The 12,557-nt window shown below is 36.8% G+C and overlaps 1 protein-coding gene across 8 annotated transcripts in view; it reads left to right on the forward strand.

Annotated features, from left to right (window-relative positions):
- The window catches only part of sgk2 (serum/glucocorticoid regulated kinase 2), a 50,909-nt gene that overhangs the window by 24,026 nt on the left and 14,326 nt on the right, over window positions 1-12,557 (forward strand). For 5 of the 8 annotated variants that reach the window (XM_008119072.3, XM_062978843.1, XM_062978842.1 and 2 more), the window contains 5 exons: window positions 6,123-6,192; window positions 8,103-8,160; window positions 8,498-8,547; window positions 10,502-10,559; window positions 12,008-12,091. In XM_008119072.3, coding sequence (XP_008117279.2) covers window positions 6,123-6,192; window positions 8,103-8,160; window positions 8,498-8,547; window positions 10,502-10,559; window positions 12,008-12,091 — 320 coding nt within the window. Of the gene's footprint in view, window positions 1-332; window positions 475-5,716; window positions 5,912-6,122; window positions 6,193-6,215; window positions 6,413-8,102; window positions 8,161-8,497; window positions 8,548-10,501; window positions 10,560-12,007; window positions 12,092-12,557 lie in introns of those variants that run through there. The other 3 variants (XM_008119074.3, XM_008119076.3, XM_008119077.3) reach the window with 3 other exon arrangements.

The raw sequence follows: 12,557 nt of genomic DNA on the forward strand, positions 1-12,557 counted from the left end.
TCTTGAAGGCGACTTTGGTGTGAAAATTTGCTTCCTGTACTCTTACTGAAGCCTGGAGTATCAAGGTGGCAACATGATTTCTTTCAATGCTAAATACCATAGGATAATCTTTTCATATTTTTAAATGCATTTTCAATAACATGATCTTTTGACACACTTTTTAACTTTGGTCTTAAATATATTCATGCACATGCTTGCAATATGCCTTTGTGTTTGGCGTTAAACTCTCTCCAGGGGGAGAAAGCCTAGTGTGGCTTTCTCCCCCTGGAATTGCAGTGGAAAATATCTCACTGCTTGTCATCTTGAAGTCAAAGTTAGCGCTTCTTGGGTAGGCTGCAGATGAGATGTGTGTTTGAAGTTTACAATGTAGGTTAGATGATGCAGTGAGGCGGATAATATCAGACGAGGGAGGGGTGGATACAAAGAGAAGCTTTTTAAAATGAAGCACTGACGCAGCCTTTTATTGCTTGCAAGGTAGGAACTCTATTTCTTCTAAGGCTCTGGATTTTGATTTTATAAAATGATTCATTATAAGGCTAACTTTAATGGGTTACTGTTTTGTGGAAACCACTCGCTGTTGAAATGGGATTTGTGCAGATGTGAATACTATATATGTTATTCTGGGTCTAGAAGAATTTTCTTGTCATTTTTGTCGCCTGATGAAATGGGCAGGAAAAATGGCAACTGAGTATTCCATTAAATAAAGTTTCACATCCTAACTTCAGGATGTGAAGTTAGAAAGAAAATCAATGGTTAAAACTTCTTAGATTATAAGAAGTTATAATATAACTGCTTAGAAAGAAAATCAATGGTTAAAATTTCTTGGTTTACATCTGATAGTATTAAAGAGATTAAAAAAAAATAACCTATCAGGTTTTAACTATATTTTATTATAATGTTGTAAGCCACCTTGGTTCTGCACAGGGAAAAAGTTAGGTGGGTAAGTAGATAAACAGACAGAGGGATAGAACATTTGAGATCATGGAGGAGAATGTTACAGATGGTAACAGAGGAATAGATACATTCCATGCTAGGAATGAATATGAAAAAGGATATAAATAAAATAGCCAATATTACAAAATCTTTATATAAAAAGCATTGTGTGGCTGCATTCAAATATTATGCACAGTTCTGTTGGTTTAGCTCAGAAAATGATTAAACTGGTCTCAAAGGATGAAGAGGCTTGTACACAAAGAAACTAAAGAAACTTGTCTCACACTGGTACACATCTTTAGGACAAATGCTACCGCCTTCTCTATTTGTGGCTGAAGATGATGGTAACTGTAGTCCAAAACAGCTGTAGGATATTAGGTGGTGGGAAATTTTGATTTATAATTTCTCAGAACACTTGAGTTTCATTGGGGTGGTATGCTATTCCTAAGGGAAGGATATAAATACTATACAATTGTTTATATTATGTAGCATGTAATGATAATCTTTCTCCATCTTTCACTTTATTAAAACTCAGGTTCAACCTGCAATATTGATTTGACTGTTCTGAATCTGCTGTCAAATAAATTTTACTTTTGCATAAAATAGGTCATACTGCCAGAACCATTTGATTAGCAGAGACAACGATAGCATCAGCCATCTTCTTTGGGTGACCATGATCCTTTTGAATTTTACTGTAATTCCCCAGATAGCTAGAGTGGAAGTAGATATTCTGAGCCAAGATACTCCTTGTATAATCCAAATTGTTTTAGGTTAGCTTGAATTTTAAGATCTACTATCTTTACCAAAAAAACCCTGTTCCTAACATAGATAAAAATTGTTAGAAATTATTGCATTGAGTGGTAAATAACAACAACAACAACAACAACAACAATTTTGTTGATATAATTCAGCCCAGCTCCTGTTTTTTGTTGTTTGTTTTGGTAGTGCTTTATAGATTGTGATGAACAGAGTTTACATTTCAGACCTACTGACATTCAGTAGGTCTTCTTAATCATGCTAATCTATTTTTACATTCTTTTAAAATTATATAAGGATGTTCTTCATGTTGTATTTTAGCATAATGGTTGGTTTAGTCTCCTTTTTAAAAAACTTTGCTCCAATTTTTGATATTTGCATTTCATGGTATGTGACACAATCTGCTCCTAATCTTACTTTTTTAGAAAAAATTGAGCTTCTCTACCTTCTGATTCCAATTATAAAGGCTATTTGATTTCTGTATTGGTCCATGTATACAGTCGCTTCTTTGGTTGGTTGAATAATGTGTTTGTGATGAAAAAATGATTGGCCTCACAAAATTCATTTTTTTAATCAAATGCCATTTTTCCTACAATCTTTGATTATACTCATTTCCTATTTTTGCTTTCCTGTTGCTGAGGTTAACAAGAAGTCCTGATTCACCATGTGATAAATTTCCTCCTGGATTCCAGCACAGAATCCTTTAATTTATTTTTCTTCTACCTCTGTAGATGTGTTATAAACCTGGATTATAGTTATATCAGTGGGTTTCCTCTGGAGTCTTACAGATATTATTTTGTCAGACTTTGCATTACAGTAGATCTGTGGTATCAATTTGGGTTTGATTCCGGAACCTTTCATGGATATCCAAGTACCATTATATATAATGATTTAATATTAATTTGTATTTCATTAACTCACCATGGCAGGGAGAGGAGGGGGCAGAATCTTCGCTTCACTATAGAGCAAACCTGCTGTTGCCTCTCCTAGCTTTTCTGTTCTCCCTGATTAATACTTTTCCCCATCTTTAATACTTCAATGTTCCTGGTCACATATGTCCTGGTTTTCATCTGCAAAATGTTGGAAAGTATTAAAAGGGTGTGATGCATCCACCCAGCTCATGAAACTTCAAAGAAAATAGGCTATATAGACCATGCATTCTATTTTTGATATACCTTTAAAATAATACATCTAAACCAAGGATGGGAAACTTTTTGTGGCCTAACAGCCATATTCTAAATTGGGAAGGGAAGAGTATTCTTGTAGCAAGAAGACCAAAGACATAGTGGGCAAGACCAAAACCAAAACAACATTGGTATTTGATACCAGATGTAGAAAGCACAGGTCCATTGTATTTGTGTGTAATCTCAGGAGCAAGCCTCATTACAACAACCTTTGAAATCACTAAGCAGGATATGTCATGTAAAATCGTTGAGCAGTAATTACATGAAAAGAAGTTCAAAACTTAGCTTGGGAACCCTTGGGGGTTGCTTTTAGGCCATAGGTTTCACACCCCTCATGTAAACTAACATTTGGATTGTGCTCTAAGGTTTTCTTGTCTTTATCCAAGCAAAGGAATGGTAGTCCTAGTAGAAGGAGATGGATGTGATATATTGCAGCTGTAGGAGAAAAGTTAATCTAAAACAGGATGGAATCCAAACAAAGATTGATGTGATGTAGACTGGGAAAGTGCGGTTTTACTGTGTTCCACAGAGACCTGTAACTCATTTGAAATTAATCACCATTAAATTGCAGCTGGAGTAAAGCACAAAGCTCATGCTGCTACAGGTCATGTTGTCCTTATTTCCCCATTTTTTCATTCTGTTGACAATCTAAACACTCTATCAGAGCTTGACCCAGACTTCCTTTCAGAGAAAGTGGCTTGCTATTTACTGCACGTACTGATGGTAACATTTGTTGACTTGGACCAAGACAGTTTATCTTTCAGTAGATGAGCTTTTTGATGAGCAGGGCCTGGCATTTCCTGGCAGTTCCTGTGCTGGGAACTGATCATAAGCGTATCATGCTATGTCATTATAACATAATATTCTACTTTAGTTGCCATGATTATCGCATCCTGTGGAATCATGGAATTTACAGTTTAGCAAGTTTAGCCGTTTAGAAGCCTCACTCAGAAATTTTCCACATTTCACCAAAATACAACCCCATAGGATGTTGCCATGGGAATTATAGTAGAATTGTAGTACTATGATTGTGGGTGTGAAAGTGTCCCAGGAATGAATAATGTTTTGTTCTATCAGTCCTCTCAAGAGCCTTTTAGAGCTCTCAACCACAGTATGTTTTTGATTGTGCATCTGGAATTTTGAAGGAGTTCAGAATGTGATCCTGGAGGACTTTCAGAGGTTGTCCAGAAGGATGTTGTGGACATTGTTCTTCAATACATTTCTAAAGCAACCATTTTGTATCCAAATGAACACCCAGTCCTTGTTTTGGACATCTAATAGAGACAAGGAGAATGAATTCCCTGACAAGATCTCAGTCCTCTTGAGGTTTCAGCTTCACAGTGTCAATATGCCTATGGATTCATCCCTAAACCTTGATTCATGTCTCAGATTTGATGGAAACCAGGATTGCATTTGCACAAGCTATAATAGTGAATCAACTGCTCAGTCCCTGGAGATGTTAGATCTGGCTGCAGTGGTGTATTCCTTGGTTAGATCCTGTCTACAACACACAGGGTTGCCTTTGAAAAGTATTTGGAAACATCCACTGGTCTAGTATACTATAGCTGGATTGTTTACCAGAACTGGTTAGTGTGTGTGTGTGTGTGTGTGTGTGTATAACTTTTTTATATTTGGGGGGCGGGGATAGGCTCAGGCTTCTGGTATGAGAGAAGGAGTGCACACACAGAAGTCACCAAAAAAAGTCAAAGAGGCAAACAACAAACAACTTACAGGGACTAATGGTAATCAGGGTATCCCATCTCTTCACTAAACTACACCAATATTTAACAAACACCCACCAAAAATGCCCGTTCATAGCCCTCCCCAAATACACGCCCACCCTCGCTTCTCTAACGAAATATTTTTTAAAAGAATAACTGAAAGATATTCAACTAAGAAAATGTCATTAAATTGCCAAAGGAAGGGAATTGAGGCAAAAAGCAATCTAAAGCAGTGACGGCACACAACAAACAGAGCTAAGCTAAAAGATACATGAGCCGCTCTGACTGGCTCAGGCAACAGGGCTCACGGAAACCAGTGCATGTGTGGCTGCCACTCCATGTGTACCCAAAAGAAACCAAAAGCAGCCATTTTTTGACTGCCACATGTGTTGTTGTGGCTGAAAAAAACATGGCCACGCTGCCCATGCTGTTGCGGGCAATCCGGCGCCCAAAAATGCCCAATCAACCGGAGCCCGTTTTGGAAAATGGAAAGGTGCACAGCCCTACTAGCTACATAGGTGCTCCCTTTGCCATGAGAAACCTTTCCATCCACTTATTTCTTTTCTTTTTTTCGCATAGTTGTGTCTCTATTTTTTTAAAAAATAATACAGTATAGATGGTTTAACTCTATTTTAACTGTTATATGTTTGTGAACTTTTATGTACTGGTTTTAACTATAAGCCACCCTAACTCATGCTATAGAAAATTCTGAAAAGAAATTACTAGAGTTGTTTTTCAGGTTCTTCATCATGATTCACTGGCTATTTAATTGTAGATGGCAAGGAATTTGTAAAAGTGAATTTTGTTTCTCAACATTAGAGCAATTTTGCAAGGAATTCAAATCCTGCTCTCTCAAAGTCCTAGTCCAACACTAAAACCTTTGAAATATATACTTTCAATTAAAATCCATTTTAATTTAAACACTTACTAGTTTTTTTTACCATGCTACCTTGCAGGAGTTATTTTTAAAACTCAAAACCAACAACTAGAAAAAAAATGAATTAAACGCTGTGATGTCTCTTGTTGGCCTAATGGCCTGAACTGGCACTTGAATGAAGTGGTTGGCTCTTTGAGAGAGAAAGATGGTGTGTGTCCCACTATGTACAATTCATCTTCATAAAATACTTGGAAAGCTCTGAATGAGAGGAGTGTGTGCCAAGTATGATGTATCAAAGGGTGGCTCTTCTGCCTTGTGACACAAAAGCTGGATAAAGCCAGGGAATAGCCTCAGAAGTAGGGAGACTGAAGGCTGTTGTTTAGAGAGCTTCAGTCTTGCTGGGTCCAAGACTCTGCTTTTTGTGTGGAGATTCAAATAAGGTTAGAAACTCCTTCCTGGAGCAACAAGACTCTATCGCTGGCTCCTATAAAAGCTTGGTTACTTTGACGTGTTGGTGGGTGGATGGACGAGAAGGGCAAGGTCACTTCAGAACAAACGTGTCTCTGTGCGCGCGCTGCTTCTTGTGATCACTCTGCAAGCTGAACAGCTTACTTAGTTTGCTAACTTTTCCCCTCCCTCTTCTTCCTGTAGGTCTCATAAAACAAGGGCGAGACAGGTTAGAGCAGACTATCAAGGCCTCCAGTTCCAGGCTTTCCTCCTAGTGAGTATCTGTCTCTTTCTGTCAGTGGGTTGGTGCTGTCCCTTTAAAGCTCAGCCGGGTGATGACCTGCTACAAGGGACAAGCTGTGGATTGATCTGGCTGGCACAGAGCGTGGTGATGATACATTAGGAAACATCTCTTGCACAAAGGGGGAGGGGACATGTGGCTCAATATGATTTTGGTGTACAAGCCTGCTTCTAACAAGTGTTTTTGTGGAAATGTAAGTAAAGATGTGAATTGGGATTATTGAAAGTGAAATCCATTAGCGCTCTGGCATTTCTTCTGTGGTGTGATTCGAAACACGGGGCTTCTATGTAGGAAGCAAAGAGCCAGCTTCTGTTGCCACACAGTCACTTTAGCTTCTTGCAAAGAAGGGTGGAGAGTATGACAATCTAAATCTTTTTATATTTTGCTTATGACTCACCTGCTTTGTATTTATTTATGTTTTATTTATTCAATTTATACCCCAGATTTCTCCTGTTAAGGAGAATGAGCCAGGAAGGTGACAATCATGTAGTTCCTCTTGCTTGTGATGAAAGTGAAGTAGTTTGTTTTACGTTCCTTTCTAGCAGCCTCATTTCGGAGAAGGAAGGAAGCCCAGTAGATGTATCTGTCATCTTTTCTAAAGTGGATGATTTTACAACATGATGTTTTGATTGAGGAAATGCTCAGAGTTTGGAAGATTTTTTTTATTACAACTCTCAGAATTGTTCAGCCAACGTGATCAACCATGCTAACCGGAGAACTCTAACTGCTATAGTCAAAATAAGTAAATTTTCCAAGTTCCAGGAATGATCCAATTTCCTCCTTCTTGATCTAATTTCTTTGAATCCAAAGGCTGTTTAATAAACTCTGAAAAGCCCATCAGGAGATCTGATTGCAGATCTTTTACACCATTAATGTTTGGTCCTTAATCAGGTGATCTAGAATGTTGGCATCAAAAACTGCACTGAACAAAATATACTGTTTTGTAGACTGTGTTCTAGCAGCACAAAAGATAATAGATCATTTTAGTAATTGTGATTTCAGTTCTCAATGACTTTTACAAAGGTAGATATGTGCTATTTTAGCTGCATTCCTGAATACAGAAATGGACAGAAGGCAAACGTGGATCTGTTGTCAGATGCTACTCTTGATTATTAGCAGTCGATTAACTTATATTTTGAACTCTTCATTCTTTATTACAGTTGAGCCTCCCTAATCCAGAAATCTGAAATATTCCAGAATCCAAATTTGTCCACATAGGTGGCTGAGATACTGAAACCTTTGCTTTCTGGTGGTTCAGCAAACATAAACTGTGTCGCATGCACAAAATTATTAAAAATACTGTGTGTAAAATTCAAGCTATGTGTATGAAGCATATATGAAACAGAAATAAATTCCCATCTGAAAGATATCTCATTATTTACATATATGCAAATAAGCTTTTCACTCAAACAATAAACGACTTGTAATAGCAGCAAAAAATGACCTCCCCCCACACACTTGCAGTTATACTGCACAAATGGAGAAAGCTTTGGATAACCAGGAATAGTATTTTGTGGGGAGAGACTTTGAGCTCTGTTCACTTCTGGAACTGAAAATAAACTTCTTAACGCTGAAAGATTAATTCTAAATCTTTTGTACTAGGGTGTAGTTGGTGGATCTTTGAGTTTTAGTAAAATAAAAACAAAACCCCATACCCCAAGGTCCACAAGCCGAATCTTCCTGCCCACTAAACAATTTTAGTTCTTGTTTTGATAGAACATATATCTGTCATTTTATTGATTCACTTATAGGAGCCAACTTCAATCTGTTAAAATCACATACTATCTGTGACTTGACATTTCTTCCTATGCAGCTGAAAATCAAGATAGTTCCATCTTTCCACTACTCTAAATTTGTGCTTGTTTTTATTTTTTATTTTGCAGTACTGAAAGAGTTGTTGCCTTAATGGAACGTTCCAAAAGCCCAGATGGTAACAGCCTGGTAAGGCCTGTCAGGGTGTCATTTAAATGGGTTCACTTGCATCAAACTGGAAGCTCAAAAATGTGAGGAGGTTAATTATGTAGCTTTTTTTGAGGGCGCGAATAGATAATTCTGTGGGCTGGGAGGTCTCATCCATCGTAGTAGTGGCTCTTTTGATATGTTGCAATGGTGTGATCTCCACAAACCATGGGGAAAGTAACATTTTGGATTATAGCTCTCAGAATTACCTGGCTATTATGGCCAATTATTCTATATCTGTATGTTTATCTGTTGCTCTTCCCTGGTGAAATAGCTAATTCTTGGCTAATCTTGGTTATCTCCTTTTTGTCATGTTCAGCCTTCGTCACCAACAGACAATATCAATCTTGGACCTTCTGCTAATCCTAAGTAAGTCTACTGTATATTATTCTGCAGAAAAGAATGAAGCTCAATTTCTATGTCTTCAGTTGTCCTTGATGTTGCTAGTCATCCTGAGTGCAGATTTTATTCTGTACAGCACATGTATACAAATACAACACATCTGAGAGACAATTTCACATACACCAGAATATAGTGTGGTCTGTACAACCCTGAAATGAGCTACTAAAATACAACAGTGCAGTGGCAGAGAGTTTTTTAAATCAAAAAATGTCAACAAGCCACAAACAGAACACATTTGGTTTATACTAAGTATACTAAGTATGCATGCCTTATTTTAACAAGAGAATTGCGGTTCTAAGAGTGTGATTGTCCTTTTAAATAAAGTATACACCCTTACATGCCTTGTTTTAGAGAAAAATGTAGCTTTTTTTTTTGAAACTGAAGAATTTTCAGTAAGATAAATGAAGTAAAAGTTGAGTCCGCTAATCCGGAAATCTGAAATACACTAAAACTGAAACATTTTGCACCAGCTAGCCATTTCCACCTTTGGAGAAAGGGGGTTAGTCACACATCCAGAATTTCTCAAGGAACCCTTATGGGAGGAAAGAAGAGAGAGAAGGGGCCCTGCATAAGTGGAGTTCTTCTCCCTGTTCTTTTTACCCCATCAGAACTCCTTGGGGGAAAACTCAGTGGCCATTGGACTTGTGATACTGATTAGCCCACCCCCCTTCCTCATTCACAGTTTATATGCAAATCTAAAAAATCTGGTTCTAAACATTTCAAATAAGGAAGACTCGAGCAATATGCCTAAAGATATTACAACATAAAAGCAGAGCCTCAAGGAAAGAGTTCCTGATTTTATTCCAGCAACAGGATAATATTGCATTGTATGTTAGCCTATAGCGGCTTATCAGAAAAGTATGGTTTGTATTTAGTTTTATCTCACTCATGAGTTGTGCAGAATTAGTACTTACAGTTTTTTAGACAAAAAAATAAAAATCTTTAGAATTGGGATAAATAATTTTTCAGACAGAACAGAACTTAGAAAAGGAGAAACGTATAAAATAGGGATGTGTGGTAACTGAAGGAAGCCTATGTATTCACCTTATGTCCACAGGGTTAAATTAGGCTTGTCACAACTTTTTCTGACAGCATTCCCAAGTCTAGGGCTATTTTAAACTTTGTTTTAGTGTAATATTTTAAATGATTTTACTATTTTATCTCAATTTTGTATATCTCTTTAAATTTAGAATTGGCTCTCCAAATTTGGGGTTTTAACCATTGCAGATTTTATTAACATGGTGTTTCTAAGAATCTCTAAGGTGACTTTACAGTCAATGTCACATGGAAGTTGACTATAGAGAGTCCCAGAGAAGTGTTCTCTCAGGTAAAAAAAGATAATTTTTCAATTTGTGATTTTTCCACTTTCATAGGGGTCCTGCATCTCTGCATCCAAAGAATTTGAAGGACAATCTGTTTTTGTTTGAATTGCAGTTTCTGCTTTTTATAAGATGCTTTGAGTCCCAGTCTGAGAAAGAGTAACAATATAAATAGAGAAGCAGGAAGAGCTATCTTAGCCTAGACAGAAACAGTAATACAGTAGAATCTCACTTATCCAACACTCGCTTATCCAACGTTCTGGATTATCCAACGCATTTTTGTAGTCAATGTTTTCAATATATCATGATATTTTGGTGCTAAATTCATAAATACAGTAATTACTACATAGCATTACTGTGTATTGAACTACTTTTTCTGTCAAATTTGTTGTATAACATGATGTTTTGGTGCTTAATTCGTAAAATCATAAGCTAATTTAATGTTTAAAAGGCTTTTCCTTAATCTCTCCTTATTATCCAACATATTCGCTTATCCAACGTTCTGCCAGCCCGTTTACGTTGGATAAGCGAGACTCTACTGTAGTAGCAAAGTTTTCATTGCTTTAGAAAAACATTCTGTGTTTCATCTTTTTTCCTGATAGTGCCAAACCAACAGATTTTGACTTCCTAAAGATCATTGGCAAAGGTAGCTTTGGAAAAGTAAGTAATCTAGTACAGATTCTTCTTGGCAAACATTTTCCAGCTCTAGTTTGGCCTCTTGGTCATTGAAGTCTAACCTTCTTGAATCAATCTCATTTTCACCCACAGTATGATTATCTTTCTTGCCTTTGGTGATTGTTTGGTCTATTGCTCTCTATTAAAAGAGTCACATTGTATTGTTACTGGAAAGTCTCAATTTATGTTTAGTATCTGACATTTAGCACCTGGTAAATCTTATCTTTGCTCTCAAGCAATTTTTCTGAGAAAATAATGTGAGGCAAGAAGACAGCAGGACACTCCCACATCTCATGAGATGGATATGTTCTACTTCTCGGGCAAGTAGCCTCTTCCTGCGGTTTAGAAGGATAGTAGCTACTGAATGTAATATTCTGCTCCAGAAAGTGTTTTCTCACGTGACGTTTTTCTCATTTGGGAATACCTAATACCTATGTCCATATAACAATCCACAAACCAGCATTTTGTCAGCTCTTAATTTAGCATTCCCCCATGCTTAACTTCTAGCAATAAATTTTTAATTGTTCCTTTATAGTACCAATGACATACCTGCGCAGTGTTGGGACCCTTTTTTATATGAACATCTGTGGCATCATTTTAAATCAATAATTTTTCAATCCTGTTCTCCTTCCAATTGCTCAGGATTGTATACTATTTTACTTCCTTTCCTCTCAAGAACCCTGTTAAGTAGGCTGGGTTTGAGACCACCTAGGGAGCATTGTAGCTCAAAGAAAACTGTAATATGCTTTCTTTATTCTTAGCCTGATATATTGGTTCACCATGTTGCAATAGTCAAGAGTTCGGTTTTAAAAATCCCTTTACTACATTTTAAAATACTAATTTATTTGTCTGTCTGAGTCTGGCAGTAATACACAGGGCTGTAGCCAAGGGGGGGGGGGGAGTAGGTTCCCGAAAATTTGCAGGTTTTTTTAAAAAAACAAACAAACCCTGGTTTACTCATGAATTTTAACTGATTAAACAAATTCCCATGAGTGTCCACTGAAGTTTAGCTGTCTTTAGTGTCCACTGAAGTTTATCGATAGAGCCTGATTCTAAATTATTTTGCGTTATGGAACTACTCTTTATGATTCGCTTTAAAAAAGTTTCAAATCTCCCCCCCCCCCCACCCACCCACCCATGAATTTTTTTTCTGGCTATGGTCTTGATGATACAAATATATAAAGTACAATATATTAACCACTGCCACAACTTTGGATGGTGGGAATCTGAAATATTTTTATTATACATTCATTTTTTCTCAAATTTACTGTAGAAATAAGGACTATAGCTTGGTACGCTGAGATAAGGTGAAAGAAAATCCTTCATACAATGGTACACTGTCCATGCAAGATGGCATGAATACAATGTGGATCAAGTGGAAAAATTAAGGATCTTTCTTCAACCACCCACTTGCTCTCTTATTCCTGCTATAGGTCCTTCTTGCAAAACACAAGTCTGATGGGAGATTCTATGCTGTGAAAGTTTTACAGAAGAAATCTATCCTCAAGAAGAAAGAGGTATTTTTTTTAAAAAAACAGAAACTCTTTATTGCATCATAAAAAGTAAATTTTCTTCAACAGAATGAGGTTTTTCTACTTTTGAGCCTCGTCTGCAGCATAACTGAGAAGGGTGTTGTGACTCTTTTAATGATCCCTGTTTTTAATGTTGTTTAAATAAGTATTTTAACCTGTTTTAAATGTCTTTATTTGTGTATTGAATGTTTTAAACATTTTTATCTGTTGGACATCACCTTGGGAGCCCTGGTAGAAAGAAGGGGAAGGGGTCATGAAGAGAGATTTACTAAATTGTAGCATGTGTCAGATGAAATATAATGTGTGTTTGTTTCTTTGCATCCACCATAGGCATTATTTCTTCTTGTCACAGAGTAAAACATAGATTAAAGTCACATAAAACCATTTAAACCATATTGATGAAAACACATAAACATAAATACAAACCATTTAAGATTAAAATGCAAACTAC

Source organism: Anolis carolinensis, chromosome 4 (assembly GCF_035594765.1).
Source record: "Anolis carolinensis isolate JA03-04 chromosome 4, rAnoCar3.1.pri, whole genome shotgun sequence".
Taxonomy (NCBI): domain Eukaryota; kingdom Metazoa; phylum Chordata; class Lepidosauria; order Squamata; family Dactyloidae; genus Anolis; species Anolis carolinensis.